At 50.8% G+C, this 17,800-nt stretch overlaps 2 protein-coding genes across 6 annotated transcripts in view; one reads left to right on the top strand and one right to left on the bottom strand.

Moving 5' to 3' along the window:
• The window catches only part of SH3PXD2B (SH3 and PX domains 2B), a 516,634-nt gene that overhangs the window by 88,774 nt on the left and 410,060 nt on the right, over positions 1-17,800 (top strand). Inside the window, exon 16 of one of the 2 annotated variants that reach the window (XR_008207297.1) lies at positions 10,783-10,793. The exons of the other annotated variant lie outside the window; for it this stretch is intronic. The gene's annotated coding sequence lies outside the window, so the exon portion shown is untranslated. Of the gene's footprint in view, positions 1-10,782; positions 10,794-17,800 lie in introns of those variants that run through there. 2 annotated transcript variants of the gene reach the window in all.
• The window catches only part of NEURL1B (neuralized E3 ubiquitin protein ligase 1B), a 112,508-nt gene that overhangs the window by 21,516 nt on the left and 73,192 nt on the right, over positions 1-17,800 (bottom strand). Inside the window, exon 1 of one of the 4 annotated variants that reach the window (XM_052685083.1) lies at positions 6,410-6,537. The exons of the other annotated variants lie outside the window; for them this stretch is intronic. Coding sequence (XP_052541043.1) covers positions 6,410-6,440 — 31 coding nt within the window. The 5' untranslated portion in view covers positions 6,441-6,537. Of the gene's footprint in view, positions 1-6,409; positions 6,538-17,800 lie in introns of those variants that run through there. 4 annotated transcript variants of the gene reach the window in all.

Genomic DNA, 17,800 nt, shown 5'->3' with positions numbered 1-17,800 from the left:
TGATTTCCCTGCTGTACCAAAAAGCTTTGAAACGCAGTTAAATGGTTTTATTCTTTAAAGAGTCTTCCTGGGTAATTCTCAGCAGCAAGCAAGAAGTCATTGCTGATGTTCTGATTTGGTTTCTTCACGCCAGTGCTGTTGGTGTAGGAGGGAGAAAAACATGGGGCAGGGAAGGGATGGGGTCTGCTCCTCCTGGTGGGAGAGCTCTGAGCTGTCCTGCTGCTGGAGGGCTGAAAGGACAGGAGAGAAAACACTCCTGGGAGCAAAGCAAGCCCAAGCTTACACAAAGCAGAGGAAGAAATCTCCCTGGACACAGAGGGAAAAACAAATTAACAAGCAAGAAATCACCTTCCCCTCCCTCGCTCTGCCCTAAAACCCTGCTTCGTCTGTTCAGACACCAGGAATTCAGTGCTCAGAGACAACAGGCAAATCAGCTCTGGAGAGAGGAGCTGGCACAGGTATGCCAAGATGCAGCTTTCAGACAGACGTCTCAGCGCCAGTGATTCATGGTTTTTAATGTATAAGAGAAAAAAATGCAGCCATCAACAAGATACAGAACAAGGCAGAGGAAACTGCACCTCCTGCCCATCCGGCACACACCTTACCAAGGGACCCGTGGGGAGCTGACACCCTGTCAGCACCACTGCCTGTGCAGCCAGGTGGGACAGAGTGGTTCTCAGGGTGGCGGCAGCAGCTAGGGGCATCGGAGTCACCGAAACAGGCACACTGACCACAGCCCTCCAGGACATAGCAAGCGAATGATGTACATACACCTCTGGGTACAGCCTGGAGAACCAGCAGCCATGATGTGCCTTGGTGCCAGGAAGCCTCAGACAAGCCAGCAGCTTGTTAGCAACCAGGATCAGCAGTGGGCACAGGGAGCCAAAACGCTGCGGGCACGAGAGAGGAGAACAAAAGGGATAGGCAGATGGGAAGCCAAAGAGATGGAGGAGATTGCACACACCTGCCCCAGGTGGAAGCTGGGATGAGAGCTGACACGTGTTCCAGGGATCACATCTGGCCTCATTGCACCTCATTACCCCACACACGTCCCTGCTCACAGCTCCAGCCAGCTCTGCCCCTGCCTGGCACATCCCACCTTGTGCACACCTGCCCTGCATGAGCCCCCAGCACAGACAGGCTCCATAGGCAGCAGGAGGCCAATGTTTCCTTGCAAGGCTAACGGTGCAGCAGGACAGAGAATGCCTGAAATTGCAACTCAGGAACTCAGTCAGCTCGAATGCTAAATGCAGAGGGGCTAATGAGGAGCAAGGTGCTTATTTTCGTCCCTAATTGAAAAGCCATTGTATGCGATATGTGAGAAGGATCCTTACTAGAATGGGAAAAAAAGCATGGCGTGAGCTTCCAAGTGACTCATCCTCTGCACGCCAAGTAAACATTAATTCCTGCACATTCAAACTTGACTGCCTAAAATTAAACACCTTAAACACACTTAAGCACGTCCATGGGCCGTATAGCTTTCGTGGATGGGAAGCAGCAATTTCCTTTCCCTGCAGTGAGAGCTCTCCAGCAGCTTTGCCTGCAACCACAGCCCGAGGTATACCACAGTAAGGCTCTGATGGCGTCACGCAGGTCCTTACCTGTAGCAATTACCAGAGAAATGAAAACGTGCCGTTTACCGGATCCTCTACCACCTCATACAGCAATTCCCCTTCCGAGTAACAAAACAGGAGGGAAGGCACCTGCAAAGCACAGCCCAGCACAGAGAGCAGCGAAGCGTGCTCTGCTCCCATGACACACTTGGCAACGTGCTGCCAGCCTCTGGCAGCCCCGAGGGCCACGGGCACAGCTCAGCGCAGCGCTGCCCTGCCGGGTGCTGGCCTCCCAGCCCCAATGCTGCACCAGCGCGGATGCCGACGGCGGCGTGGAATTAATCACGCCAGTTGGCTGTGGCACATTTTTGGGTATGTGCTGCGCGAGGCTGGTTAAAGATAGACCTCGGTAGGAGATCAACCTGTTCCAGCTCTAAATCACGGCGAGGGCTGAGCAGTTTCACAGGTTTCCTTTTGAAGAGTGGAAAAGCAGAAAGCTACAAAGGCAGCAGTGAATTAATCTATTCTTTGCACTTCTGTGACCTTTCTCCTGGAGATGCTTCATGTCTGCATGTTAATTAATTAACTCTCATATGCCCAAGTGAGCCAGCGCTGCCTACCTCCCCAACTACAAAGCAAGACGCAGGGAGATAAAGGCACTTGCTCAAAGGTCACACAGGGAGTGGGCAGCAAAATCAGTGACAGACTCTAGAAAGCTCAGCTCCTGCGATGGGAGAGGCAGGAGAGCAGGCAGAATGGGGCTGTTATGTGAGGCAGAACAAACACCTGTAATCACAGAGATGAACTGGATCCAAACCAAAAACTGGGCTGAACAGGTACTTTCTGCACTCAGATCTGAACAACCTGAAGTGTTATTGTGTAGTTTTGCTGAAGTCAAGCTGAAACCAAACCAGAAACCTCACAGCATTGATAACTCCTCCTACAGTGTATCACTGGCAACTAAACGACGAGGAGAGATAACAGAACAACTCTAAACAAAAAATGCTTCTTGAAGCTGAGATTTTACCCCTGGAAAAGGCAGACAGATTTTTTTTCCACCAAGTGGTCATTGCTGCTCACTCCATTCAAAGGAACAACGTACATTTCTATAATGGGCCACAGAACACTAACAGGGATACAAAGAAAAGACACCTTTTATCCACAAGCTAAGAATTGCTGCTGCTCTGTTGTACCTGGGACCCCCTGACCATCACCACTTGGGGCCCATTCAGAGATGGATGCACCAGCCCAAAATAGGTCAACTACCAGGATTTCTGACTTGCTGGGAAGAGTTCAGCATTAAAAGCATTTTTCTTGAGCGTACAAAATAATGTCTAGAAAATAAGAAATTGAAGCCATTTCTCCTAAAAGAAGCCCCTTTCTCTCTCCTGTTTACCAGACACAAATGCCACTCATACTTGGTATTCCTCGCGGTTGTGGGAGAAGCGCTGCACCCAAATCCCAGCCGGATTCTTAAAAGGGAATTTGGCTCCTTTGTTAAATACCAACAGCCCTATTTGGGCCCGGATCAACAACTGCATCCCAACTGCAGTGTCCTCTGCTCGCCTCCTGCCCTCCTGCCCAGCTGTCCTGGTAGCACTGCAGGACACTTGCCGCTCGCTAGCTGTCACCCCTTCGATCTCCCACACCTCCATGCTCCATGTAAGGGCTTCTCCAGGTCAGGGCACTTTTACCCTCTCCCAGTCTGCCTGTCGTCACAGGGATCCCTATTCTTCACACCCTCATCCAGCTGCTAACCCAAAGCAAGCAATTAGCAAGGAGAAATTAGCACCATCCGCAGCAGCCCCAGTATCAGCAGGGCCATGCAACCCCGCAGCAGGATGCACTGCTCAGGTTCTCCCCACCCGCCCAGCAGGTCGGGACAAGTTCCTCCCGTCAGCTGCAATGCTGCAATGCTGCACGGCCCGTCCGTCACCTGTAGGAGACAGAAAAACGACCTGCCTCAATCACCAGGAATTCGCTCTTGCCTAATCGCCTGCCCGCAAATTATCCTGAACAATGGGCAAGGGTAAGGAGAAGGAGGCACAAAGCCTATGGACATCCAAGTGTGAATTTCCACAGCGAGGTCACAGCGTGCTCCAGGAGGGCTGGGAGGCGAGGAGTGGGCGCCTATGGAGGGCTGCCACCCAGCACCCGGCTGTCATCACAGTAAGAGCACTTCCACCAGCACGCACCCCGGGGCCACCGTGAAGCGTGTCTGACACATCTCAGCCCAATTCCACCCCAGTGCCTCCTCAACCGATTCAAATCTAGAAGCTGCCTCTTGTCAGCCCGTGCCTATTACTCATTTCAGTGCCGCTCCGGGTAGAAGCCTTGCTGTTAATTTGACAATGCCTTCATCCATTGTGTGTTAACCACGAGGCACTTGGCAAGCACCAGTTTCCCAAGCTCCCGATACGAATTTCTCCCGCATCGATGGCGTGTGCTCCTCTGTCATTGAATGGAAATGTGGACAGAGGGGATTTAGAGCTGCAACGAGCACAGAAAGCCTCTTTGAACAAATGTGTATTTAAAAATGAACTGAATTGTGTTCAACAGGATTTGAAATGTAATTTCTCTGTTTGAGGAGAGCATGTTCGTTTATGCGTAAAACCCAAACTGCTGATTTTTTGGCTTTTTCAGGGGCTTAAGGATGAAGGTCCCTCCAAATTCTCTCTACAACTGAATAGAAACAAAAGTCATTTTCCACTTTTACCTGTCTGAAGGAAAGAATGAAAGTGGAACAACTTCTGCAGGTTTCATCAGTTAGTCAATGTAATATAACTAGTAAGCAAATATTAGCGTGAAGGAGTTTCATTTTCATTTTATGTTTAAATAAACTATTGAATGCCATTGGACTGCGATGAGCAATTCCATTCTTAGCTAAAACAAGAGTGAAAATGCAGAGCTCAGCCTGTCAGAGTGAAAAAAGAGGTGTACTTTGGACAAAGAAGAGGAAAGACTTAATTCTGACTGATCATCTTGGAGTAATTCTAAACAGCCGTGGCTTTTATAAATAGGACTCCATCCAATCATTCCATCTTCCGGAAAAACTTCACAATTTTCAAACCTGTTCCAAGAGCAGCCCTAAGCCCACCTCCCTCCCTAATGCCACGTGACTGATGAGAAACAACGCACCCAAGATCGATATGAAAAATGGCTGAATTGCTCAACAAGACACATTTTTATACTTCAAAATGCCAGCGTCCACAAGCTTTTCTGCAGCCATGGGCAGCTGCTTCTTCTGACCACCATCACTCCATGGCAACAGGGCATGGCTCCACGTGGGGAAGACGCGCTCTGCCGATCTTTCAGCACGTCAGCAAATAACATCCAAGTGTCCTGCGTGGCTTTTGCGCAACTTGACAAATGGCTGCGAATGGACTCTCCCCAGTAAGGCAATGCTCTGCAGACAGCCTCCACCTGGCAGGACGGGGCTGAGCCTTTCTAGGCCGTGAGCACAACGTTAGATTTGGGAGGTCTACATAAATCAAGCCTTAAGGTTTTTTTTCTATCCAACTTTTTCTCAACGACTTCTAAAAGTACCACGAGGAACTCTTTCATCGCAGAACTGCGGTACTGATGTCATCCCTTTTTTTAACTTCACGTGTGTGAGGCTGTGCATGGGAAGGCTGCTCAGCAGAGACAGCTCTAGCAACGGCAGACACAACGCTCAGCTCCTGCACAACAGCTCGCAGCGAGACCCCAAGCCCAGCAGGTACACAGATCCTTCCTCTGGGAAGTGCCAGCCTGAACAGGGGATCCTCCCCTGACCCCAGGATGCAGCCCTGGCTCTCCAGGCTTTTGGCATACATCCCTTGGCGTAGCCTGCAGCTGAAAAGCTGACCCACAAAATGCATTTTCTCCAAGGTCATGCACTCCTTACAGCACCAATCTGGGAGGTATTTTAAAAAAATGTAAACTTCCTTCTCATGAAAGAATCCAATTTCCCATTTAAATGTAACAGAGAGTGAGAGGAGGTGCACAAGCTTGCAACTAGAAACCTAATGACAGGTTCAAACCACAAGCCAGAAGCTTTCTTTTGTGCCTTGAAGGTCCCAAGTAGCCCCTTAGCAAGGCACATCCAAATGCAAATTCATTCCTCCCTTTATTTCTATATTCAGCTCTCTGGCTGATTACAGAGAGGTTTGTGTGCGCTTGATAGGTCCTCCTGCTTCTTAAATAAGTTTAATAATACCCTTTTTTTCATGGGAGCCCAAAGTGCAAAGGATGCAATACAGCAGCAAAGAGAAGCTGAGCAAACTAGCTGAAGATACAGACAGGCAAGGACTCAGCGATCCAGTAGTGATGATTCTGTAGGAACCACTGTCATTGAGGAGGAAAAAGCCCAGCAATTATGAGCTTGCAAAGGAAAAAAGATCTGCACGGCTCTCGTGTAAGAGCAGAATTAGCTAAAAAAGCAGGTTGCAAGCAGGGCAGGCTACCAACATTTCGGAGCTGCTTTCCAACGGTTTTCCTCGGGCGACTGCTAACAACTGGTGGCTTCCCGCGTTACAAAGTTGCGTTAAAAGAAGAAGCGGCAGCAGAAGAAGAAGAAAAGGAAGAAACGAAGCGGAGAGGCGCTGACAGGACCCGCCGGGCAGGCAGGGATCGCTAGCGGAGCAGCGAGAACAGCTCCGCTTGGCCGCTCCGCCGGCTCTCACCCGGGCGAAGCCGTACCCCGCCGCCCGAGCATCCCCGCGCCGTGCCCACCGCACCACCCGCGGAGCATCAGCGCGGCTCCTTCCCGGCTCCGAGCGGCTCCGCCGGGGTCCGAGGGCGGCACCGCCCCGCCGAGCGCCTCCCGCCCGCCCGCGGCGCCTCCAGCTCCGGGACGCCCCGCAGCCCCCCGCTACCTGCCAGCGTCTTGTGCGCCGTGTTGCCCATCGCTCCGCTCGGCGGCGCGGCGGAGCCCGGAGCTCGGCAGGGCCATGGACAGCGCCCGCCTCCTCCCTCCGCCGCGCTCCGCTCCGCGCCCAGCCCGGCCGCGCCGCCCCCCGCCCCGCGCCGCCCCGCCCCGCCGAACCCCGGCTCCCCGCCTTCCCGGGACGCCCGGAGCCGCGCTCCGCCCCGCGGTGAAACAGCCGGGGGTCGGCTGGGCTCGGGGGCTTCCCGGGGGGCAGCGCCCCCAGGAACCGACTGGGTGCGGCTTCCAGGCTCTGCGTTCTGGGCCGATCCTTCTATCGGCGATGGTTGCCCCAAGGCGCTCAACCCCTCCGGAGCCCATCAAGCTGGGCGGTTTTGCCCTCCTTTCCATTCGTAAGTCCGAGCGGAGGCATTCTGCGTCTCGGTGACACCGCTTCTCCGGTTTGTGGCACTGAGGGCACTAACGGGAATATTGTGTGGGCAGTTCATCGCTAGCTTGAAGCCCACCGATGCCATGGTGACGGAAGACACCGCAGCCACAGCCCGGAGCGCAGCGCTGCCGACACTCGCGGTGCAGTTCTGCCTTCCCGGCTCAGCCGTGACACTAAGCGGTGGGCAGCACTGGAGATGAGCACAGGGTCCCACTTTCCTCCTGGCCCCGCTCCCACTGAGGGATGATGCCACCAGGCATCTCCTCCCTGAGGCTGTTTTCTTATTTTAAGGATGGAGAAACGGGAAGATCAGAGCCACAACACGTGCTGCAGCTGGCACCAGGCTGATGCCAATGTGCAGTGTCTGTGAAAGGCCATCACTGCTCCGAGCAGTAGCCCATCACGTGTCCCAACACAGAGAAAGTGGGATGAGAAGGTGAGCCCAGCAGCCTGGCAGAGAGCAGGCTCTGGTCTGCTGTAAGGAAGCTGAAATACCACCAAGCCTTTAATCCCTAGATCATGCTGAACGGGTCAAGTGTGGCTCAGGAGATGAGAAGGGACAGAAAAACCTGACATCCAGTATTCTGTGCTGTCGCAGGGATTTGTTAAGAAATGGGATTATCAAAGGAGACACAAGCAGCTGTTCTTAAAAGAGCTTGCCCCCATCTGCTGTCATCTCAGGTTAGCATGCGTCTCCCAGCGCTTCCAGGAGCTGTGGGAGGGCAGAGCTGAGATCCAAGCATGGGGCTGCCCTGCAGGAAGAAGGGGAAGGGAGCAGAGCTGTGCCCACAGAGGGGAAAGTCCTTGCTTCGCTCGTGAGTGGGAGGCTTTGGCTAATCCCGAGCAGTTTCCCTCTGCAGGGAGTGGCAGTTGTTTAGGGCTTAACCGAGGCTCCGGAGCCAAGAGCACCCAGAGGTTCCCGCAGCAGGGCTCTGCAGCTGCCAGGGCAGCAGGCATGCCAGCCCTGTGCCGGCTGTGTGCCACCTCCCACAGTCTGTCTCCAGCAATGCAAGGCAGTCACTGCCTGACCCAAGGGTGTTCCAGCCCTTCCTGCCCCCCAAAAAGGGACAAAAATAGAAGACAATGAAATGGCAATGCGTATCCTTAAGGACGTGGAGACAGCCTTCAGGAACGCAATCAGCACTCCTACTTCTTGGCATTGTAAGAACGTAGGGTTTGTTAAAATAACCACTTTGCACAATGCTAAACAATAAGCATGAGAAATAGTTTGGTGAGGATGACTTCATCCTCTCCAGAAACCACAGTGAGGAAGTACAAGGAAACCAGAGGATGACACTGAGCGGGGACTGAAAGGCGAGGCAAAGCTGCCACTCAGCTGCAGGAATCAGAGAATTGTTGGAGTTGGAAGGGACCTTTAAAGGCCATCAGGTCCAATTCCCTGCAATGAACACCGACACCACAGCTCCATCAGTTCTCAGAGCCCCTCCAGCCTGACCTCGTGTGTCTGCAGGGATGGGGCACCACCACCTCTGGGCAACCTGAGAAATGCAGAAAGGACATGGACTGCCCAGAGCAAGGCACCACAAATAAGAGCTCTTTAGTATGTTGAAATTATTTCTCCAGCAAGATTGGGTAACTATCAATAACACATCTGAGTGATTTCCTCTGTAAGCCTGGCAGATGGCTGCTCCGCTGCAAAATCCCCATCCCTCTCTTCCCCTCACGCTGACCAAGGGATGGAATGACCTGTGTATGTGTCCTTCGCTTTAGTACCCACATTCTCACTTCCAGACATAAAAAAGTAATAGCACCCAAGTTCTTCCCCAGTGTTTTTTTATCACTGGATCTTAAACCATTCCACAGATGAGGCGAGTGACATTATTCTTCTTTTATAGGTGATGAAAATGAGGCACAGGAGGCACACACAAGGTCACCCAGCAGCAGCTCAGAGCACAGCCCTGACCGGAGCAGCCCCAGATGGATCTGTGTGGGGTTCAGCCCATGGGACCAGTTGCACTGAGACACACACACTACACTGCTGCCTCTGCATCTCCTGAACCCCCCATACCAAATTCAATTCATGAAAAAAGATCTGAATGGCATTCTGTATTACACTGATGTAAGACATCTCTTTCCATTTTGCTTTAATCGCCTCTGTATCATACCATGCGTGGATGTGTAACGCAGGCCTCTCAAATCTGGGACAGTAAAAGGAGCAGACAGACAGTTTTCCTTCTGAATCAGACATGGATGAATTCCACCTCAGGGTTGTTACAGAGAGGGACCCTCCTACAAACCCTCCTACACCACGTCAACCTTTCACAAATGACATGGGCTGTACCAGTGGTAACTCTCACAGAAACATACCTGTACATGTAGGGACTCAAAGCATTCCCACCGACTGATACCAACCTCAGGTAACTCTTCTTAGGGCACCAAAAGAGTTGCATTGTCCGTATCAGTCCCTTCAGGCTTTGGGTTTTTTAGGATGAGGGATGTGAGATGTAAGGTATGGCTGTTTTCAGCTATCATCAGTGCATATCTGACAGGTGGCAGTAAGTGATGACAGGCTCAGCCTTTTTAACAGCAGCAAGTTAAACCTGACAGATCTGTCCACCCCTGCCCTGCAGGGCAGCCCCCTGCTTCTGCTGATCCTGCAGCCACGTGCTGGGTGCTGCCAGTGAGCCTAGCTCTGCTCTCTTCTCCCAACACTTCAGTCATGTTCAGAGCTGAGCTCCACTGAAAACTTCTCTCATCCATTTTGCTTTTCTCATCTTTAGAGATTTCCCAAATCCCCATCTTCAATGGAGGTCAGAGGGCAGGATGGGGTCAGAATTGTATGTATGTATTGTATTGTAAGTATGCCTCCAGAGCCATACTTAGCACTGCTCCACAGCGCCAGGGCTGTCCCCTCTCGCTCCAGATTCACACCCCTGCACCTTCAGTTCTGCTCCTTCCTCTGTGGCTGTAAATCTGAGTAGACTGTTGGAGCATCTATTTCTTTTCATCCACGGCTCTCAGGAGCTCTGAGACTGCCCAAAGCACTTGCACTTCCATCACATCTCTCTCTGAGCCCTCCCACACTGAGCAGGAGCTCCTGAGAATTCTCAGAGGCTACAGAAGGAAGATACCCTATAAAAATATGTGAAGTGATGGTTGAAGCCTCCAGTGCACCTCCAGCATGCAAATATCACTGCATCTAAAAGTGTTCAGACTGGGACACAGTTACTCTGGGATGGTACCGGTGATACAAAGTGCATCTTCTGCAACAAGCACACATCCAGCATCAACACACCAAGCAGTATCACCAAAACATCACAGAATCACAGAATGGCCCAGGTTAGAAGGGACCTCAAGGATCATGAATCTCCACCCCCTTGCCACATGCAGGGCTACCAACCTCCCCATTTAATACCAGACCAGGCTGCCCAGGGCTCCACCAAATCTGGCCTTGAACACCTCTAGGGATGGGGCATCCACAGCCTCTCTGGGCAGCCTGTTCCAGCACCTCACCACTCTCATAGTAAAGAACTTCCCCCAAAATAGTTTCCTTCCTACTGTCTGCACAGCAAAAAGCTTGTTTCTGTACTGCTGAGTAGCAAGACGTGCTTCCCCCTATGGAAGTCACTCCCACTGGCACCTTGTGCTTCCTCTCCCCAAACTGCTGGCTCAGGCAGCTGCCCGGGGACACGGCACATCTGACTGATAAGAACAGCTATTTCTCATCTCCCAGCCTCAGCACCTCTCCTCTGGAAGCAGAAAACTAACAAGCCCCACTCCCTCTCAGAGAGAAGCAAAAAAGCTGTTCCCTGAATTCCCATAGCACGCACTTGGGAGGTATTTGTTTAGGAGGGATGTGCGTACAGAGCGTCCTCCAGCACGGCACCGCGCCGTCCTGCCACCCACACGTTCCAACTGCTGCGAGCAGTCGCTTTCCATTGCTTCTCTCCCTGCTCTCAGCACTAGCACAGGATGCACGGGGTCCCCCCAGGTCATGCACAAACTGGCTTTTACTTTCTTTTTTTTTTCATTTAAGAAATCAAGGGAAGCTGGAGCTTCCAGCCCAACAGTAGGAAAACCCACACTTTGCCAAGAGCTTTGTGAACTGGCCTTGACTGCTCAGCCACTGAAGCTGTTTCCTGATCCGAGCCCTTGCTGCCTGTTGGAAAAGTGGCCGCCATGAGGCTCGGTTACCCAAACTGGGGACGTTAAGGCACATTTTCTGGGAGATAGAGCAGAATGGTGTTGGATTAGAGGTGACCCATGGGATTTGATGCAAACAGGGAAATGCAGCCCACAGAAAGGCTCAGCCCCATGGCCAAACAATCCCACCATGCATTTGAAAGGAACAGTGTCCATCTGCCCAGACTGACAGTGCCTGCTGTCCACAGAACCAAAATGCACAACGTCATGTTACTCCCTGCCCTTTCCACAGGGCACGGGGAGAAGGCACTGCGGTCCCACAGACGTAGAACTGCTGGGGGTGCCCCGTCTGCCCGGCCCAGATGGATGCCCTTTCCTTCAGCGGGGGCAGTGGGTGGGTTGGGCCCCTGTAAGGAAGAATTTCCAATTTAGAAATGAACAGAGGCTGTTCCTATTACTGCTAGTGGAATGTCAGCGTCTCTGGTCCCAAGCACCGCTGTCAACAAATGTACTCACAAACGCTCCTTCAGCTTCAGCCAAAATAAAAATACCCCCCACACCCCATTTCTTTCAAGGAAAGCATCTCTAACTCAGCATTCATCACACACATAACAAGCTCTCTTTTTTTCTTTTTCAACCCAGTCTCGTCCACGTAATTTTAACATAAAGGAACTGGCTGTGGGCTGCGTTATCAAATGAGTCATCATTTTATGTGACAGTATAATATGATTTTGAGAATTCCTGGCACGCCAGCATGGGTTGTGCATTATAATCTCCTAATTTTGACTGCACAGCAATGACCGGAGCGGGAAGGAAGGAGCAGGTTGTCCAAATTACAACTGCTCTGCGGTGTGACCTTTGCAGACAAGTTACCTGCTGTGTGCCTCGCCTGCTCCAGCTGCAAGGCAGAACCATGCCTGTGTGTAGCAGCAGGGTGAGCTGATGTTTGCAGAGGAGATCTGAAGAACATTACTGAAGTGCAAATTATTATTTTAACAGGAGGAGAAAAGCAGAAGCAGTTTGTTTTGGATGCAACAGGCTGAAGGCCAGCAGTACTACCAGAAATTCCCAGGACACGATCCCTGCATGCTGTATACCAGTCACAAGCTAATTGGGGGTAATGAATGATTTTCAGAAGCATGAGGAATAGGAAGTGCTAACAGGAAACCTACTGATTTGCAAACTGTATCTCTTGGGGAAATAATTTCTGACCAACATTGACACACAGGAGATAAATAAGAACCCTTGCAGAAGCCCTCTCAAACATTGCATGGTTATGCAGTCCAGACTGGCTCTGAAGCCGAATGCACTTACTGCCAAAGAGGAAAAGAGGCAGTGACAGAAGCAGGATGAGCTGCTGCTGCCCCCCAGCTGAGCACTGCCTGGGCCACGGGGGTGAGGAGAAGGACTGGTTGCCTGGTTTGGCTTCATCTATGTCATTCTGCATAATTTGATGGTTTGCTGCTAGGAAGGAGCAGCAAGGAAGAGTGATGTTATAAAACCTAAATCCTAAGAGAGGCATTCTGGGAGACTGAGAAATCCTCCCAGAATGAAAAATCCCATTCAAATGAACTAAAAAACACACTCTCTATTTGTTGGCAGGAGGAGTTTCTTTTGAGCTCTTTGAAAAGCAGCATACTCCTGCCAAAGTGAATGTGTTGGAGCTGGGAGACATCTGTGGTGGATGGTTGCCGTTCAGGGCTCACTGAGCAGCAGCATTCCCAGCCAGCAGGCATGGGGAGGTCTCTTGGGGGGGAAGGAATGACCACAAGCAGCACAAATATGGGATGCCCGTTCGTGTTTCCAGCTCTCTCCCGTTACTCATTACATTGTGTAATGTACTCCCGTTACATTGCCAGGGCAATGACTCTCAAATGCAGTAGCTGGTAATAGTTTCTGTCTTAAGAGTTTGTGTGCAAACAAAACAAACTGAAACACTATTCTATACTACCTCTGATATATTCCAAACATGGAAACAATTTCTTAAGTGCTTACTTGAGAGTTATTCCTTTGAAGTCAAATAAGAAAAGGGAAGCGAAAGGAGGAACGATGGATAGCCCAGAAAACCATCAAGGAAAAAAAGAGCTTTTGCTCCTTGCTCAGCCTTCTCAATCTTTGACACATTGCAAAAGGTAGCTGACCCTCGATGGCTGGCACTTAATGTAGAAGCAGGGACCTCTGTGCCGAGGGTATCCCATGCTGCAGTGACAGCTGCCCAGAGCAAGGCTGCAGCTGCTGGGGCAGAACAGAGCCCACCAGAACCCACACCTCTGTGCCCATCGTGCCTGGGCTTTGCAGGGAACTGCGCACGTCCTCGTGGGAAAATGTGCACACAGGGGCCAGAGAGATTCATGGAGAGCTACCCAGGAATGAGCACAGTCTTTTCTTCTGCACATCCTCTGCACCCCACTCAGGGCATCCAGCACAAGTGAGGGGAGATGATTCATGGCTCTCACACACACTGGATGCACCTCGCCAGGGCTGAGCTCCCATCCTAGATTCCCCAGGAGGCAGAGCATCGCTGGGCAGGGGTAGCACTGGGCACAGTGAGCAACGACAGGACTGAGAGCAGTGCCACCAAACGCCCGGTGGTTCTGAGCCCCAGCTCAGAGAATCCACTGCTCTTATCAAAAATCCCATTGGGATAAAGGAGAACCCAAAGGAGACAAACTCTGGACTTTCCCTTAAGTGTGAACACATCAGGGCTGTGTGAATGTTGTTCTGCTGTCAGCTTCAGCACTCACAATTAATGTTATTTCCCATTTTCCACAAACTGTCCTTCCGGAGCTGCAGCATCGAGCCCTGACCCCACGTGCAGAACACTGCTGCCTTTATCCCCAGCCTGGAGAGCATGAAATCAGTTGACAAAGAATCCAACCTCAGCTGTCCTCTTCAGGGCAGAACAAGACACGATTTATAGGTTTATATACACACATGCCCATCTATTCATCCTCTTAGCAAACAGTTCATGAAGAGTGCCTTAAGCCTTTCTGAATTGGGCAATTCTCTGTGTGGACAATCAATCCCTAACTGAGAGTCTGCAGGGAAAGACATCATGTTGCAGGAATGCTGCAGAAGCTGTTGCATATACTGTTCTCTTTGTTGAGAATAGCATCCTTGCCTTGGATATATTTTTTTTTCTCCTTAGCCATTTAATTCCATGAAATGGGGCCCGGTTCCAGCAGGCAAGAAGAACATAGTTAGATTTTGCTTCTTCTTTCCTGAAAGGCTGAGAAACCAGATTTAAAAAATGTGTTTAGTGGGCGTTTGGTGGGACGAATTCTCTCCCATAGTTCGGCATTTTTGAGACAGAGCAAGCAATAGTTCCATTGCATATGGTGCCTGGTTTTCCTTCCAAAGCAGGTAGCCTAGAGAGCTGTAGCTTCCCCCGCCCCCCAAAAAATCACGATAGCTGTTTTAATTCAGAGAAACAAGTTTTGCAAGATGCTTCAGGTTAGACCTCTTGTAAAAAAGGCTCGGTGCACAAATGTCTAGAAGTTTGTTTAGTGTGCAATGTAATGCTGTGCATAATGAAAAGCAGATCTACTTTTACAAGGGGCACAGCATGTCTCTCTGCAGCTCCGTGCAGAATACAACATGGATTCCCAGCACAAAGCTGGGGCTATTGCTCTTTCATATACAACCATAGGAACAATAATAGTGAGAAACATCTGATTCACCTCTCAGATGGACTTTAAGCCAGGTGCAACTCCCTTGCATGTAACGTGGGGGACAGCAGGATCAAGGCCAATGTCCCTACTCACGTAGGAGACTAAGGGTCTCATTCAGTATAACCATCCCTGCAGAGCTGGCAAAATGGGCAATATGGCAATTCTGACCCCATCCTGCCCTCTGATGCCATCTGCAGCAGCGATGGTCCCACTGAACACCCAGCCAAGCCTTTTCCCATTGTATTCAGCAGGTGGAAAAGGTGTTGGAGCTTGGGCTTAGAGACCAAGAAAACCATGGTGATTCCATCTTAAGCCACTACGGATGGCAGGTGTGCAGATCTGGCTCACTCAACACATAGAATGAATCACAGAGTGGCCTGGGTTGAAAAGGACCACAATGCTCATCTAGTTCCAACTCCCCTGCAGCCCCGTGCAGTGTTGCCAAACACCAGACCAGGCTGCCCAGAGCCACATCCAGCCCAGCCTTGAATGCCTCCAGGGACAGAGCATCTACAACCTCCTTGGGTTGTGTCACACCAGACACTCGCCCGCTCAGTGTGCAGAAACACAGAAGGGTGCTGTGGAGATCCCTGGGCACCACTGGAAAGGGTCAGGAGAGCACGCAAGGAACACACAAGGGGAACAAAGCAGAAGGGTTCCTAATGAATGACACTCCTGTTTTTGTGCATTCTTAGTAGCAAAATAAAAAGGAGAGACAACAGTTGCCAAGACGTGATGTGATGTGCTACATCTGCAGAATTGTCTCCAAATTAAAAGTGTGTACAGGTTCTATAAAGCATTTGTAATTCTCAAAATCTATTGTTTTTTTAGGTACCAATTTTAGAATCTTCCCAGGAGATTCAGACCTAAACCTGCTATCTCAGCCATTAAAGAAAGAAATGGGATTAAAAAAAAAAAACAACCCACCACACAACAAACAACAAAGCAACACCCCTGAGACTCAGCTTGGCCTGGAGCAAACAGCCCTGCAGCCATGAAATGCAGCTTGAAAAAGACTCCATTAAACAGCTCCAGTACCTAAATCTGCCAGGCCAACCCTCAGCTCACAGCACAGCCCTTTGGCACCGACTTGCTGCTGAAAACAATCTCTTTGACCAACACACACTTCCTCACAACCCACCTTGATTTACGGCTATTTGCCTATATTTTAATTTTTAACAGACAATTTCTGGCGATGAATTCCAGTCCCGTGACTGCTGGGAGCACAGCCAGCACTAAGCATACAGGGCTGTGTCCCAGCAGGTGCTCAAGACATTGAGCTCGCCCTAGCTGAGACCCAATCCATGCACCTGGTGAGCCTCCCTCCCATAAGCAAGGCTGGGATCTGAATCCTGATGCTTTGTTTTCTGTGACTGGGAGCAGGATCCAGGGTTCCTCTCATGTTTGGAGATAAGCAGCTGATAGACAGCTACTACAGTGCCACGTGGATTTGGGGATGTTTACAAAACTGCAGAAACCAGAGCTGTCTAATAAAGGGAGCACGCTGAATTCATTACGCCCCCAGGCTGGGTTTGGGCTCAAAGAAATTTCAGATGCAGGGGATGTTACGAAACTTAACAGGACATTAAAGCCTTTCTTTTATGGTGGAGAGAACCAGCCTTTTGTCCTGACATTTAACCCTTCCCTTTGAAAAGCCCCATCCCAGGCTTTGCACACACACACAGATAATAAGACCCAGCAAGTCCCTTAGCCTGCATGTACCTCATGAGATGCACACCAAACCAGCACCAAAACAGCCAGGGATGAGGAGCAAGGTTGTGACCTGGCCACGCACACTTCTGGCAGCTGATTTTCCCAGGATAAGGGCTCAGCTCTTTCTGGAAACTTGTCCTTTTCCAAAGCATCTCAGGTATTTTATGTAAAAAAAAAAAGAGAGAGAATTCAGCAGTGATGCAGAGTTTTTGGTAGGAGCCCTGCAGCCACCAACTCCCAGCAGCTCTGGGATGGGGGCTGTGTTGGTGGGCATAGCATGGGAGAGACATTCAGGCTCTGCACCTGCCAGCTGCTCAGCTCTCGCCCCTTGGACCAGCTCCCTGCCAAGCAGTTACGTGATGCCACATCCCCTGCTTGTGACAGATGGATTTCTTCATCATGCACCTATTCCAGCTCATGTCAGTTGTGGGGTCCTTTGGCCTGGACTGGGTTTGCTCAGGGTTGAAACTGCACTGAGTTCTGAGAGGAATTCGACAGAAAAACTGTCACTGATTTTCCTATGGCCACAAATTCAGACAATGCATTTTAAAAACATGTCTATTCTTATTCTGAATGGAAGGATCCATTCTCACAGCACACTTTGTTGCTGAGGGGCTTTATCTAAGTCAAAGAGGAAGCAGCATCTGTTTTATATCTGCGCAATGAAGAGATGCTTTGCAATGCAGTGATACATTCAGGTACTGAAGAGAACAGTTTGCAAGACATCACCTCCTCTGCCTGGCAAGGGCTGAGCCTGCTGCCTTCACTGTGCTCTTGGCTTACTCTGCCCCATCCATCACCTGCCTTTTTAACTTGCAGTGATTAGGAAATTATGCATGTGGGTAGCCACGTGCAGCACAGGTTGTAATTCCTAATGTTCCATAGCAAACATTTTTCCTGATGCCAACAGGTGTTCCAGTCCTGCATCTGGACTTCTATGAGCAGTGCCGCTGGTATCTCCCTCCAGTTGCTCCCATCAGCTGTGTGCCAACTGGGAAAGACAGCAGGGATGGTTTCTGGGGCATCCCAAGCATCTAGGAGTGCACTGAGGGTGTGCACTGCCACCACCATTAGCTTAGCTGTAGGGGCTGGGGAAGGAGGAAGGGATGGGGTCGGTGGCTCCTCATGTTCCCTTGGATTTGCTGGGTTGTGTGCACAGCCAGCACAGCACAGGGCAGCGTGCTGCAACTCGGCCTGGGACACGAAGCCATAGGACAAGAGGGTCACTCAGCTATGGGCCCCACAGCAATCCTCACGTTGGTTTGAGCTCTGCACAGACAGACTGTGGTCCCTTCTACCTGCCTTGTGCTCTAACAGCTGTTCCGCCATCACAGATGCACACAGCTTTCTGGGACTGAGTAAACTGCACTGTAAGTAAACTGTGGCAAGGAGCATCATCTCCAAGGCTCATCCCTGCAGCTCAAAGAAACAGAGGTCAGAAGCACTCAAGCTGTGCCTTTCC

The sequence above is a fragment of the Tympanuchus pallidicinctus genome, unplaced genomic scaffold (assembly GCF_026119805.1).
Source record: "Tympanuchus pallidicinctus isolate F22 unplaced genomic scaffold, pur_lepc_1.0 scaffold21, whole genome shotgun sequence".
NCBI lineage: Eukaryota > Metazoa > Chordata > Aves > Galliformes > Phasianidae > Tympanuchus > Tympanuchus pallidicinctus.
The sequence above is the reverse complement of the archived record's forward strand: the minus strand, read 5'-3'. Positions and strand labels throughout refer to the sequence as shown.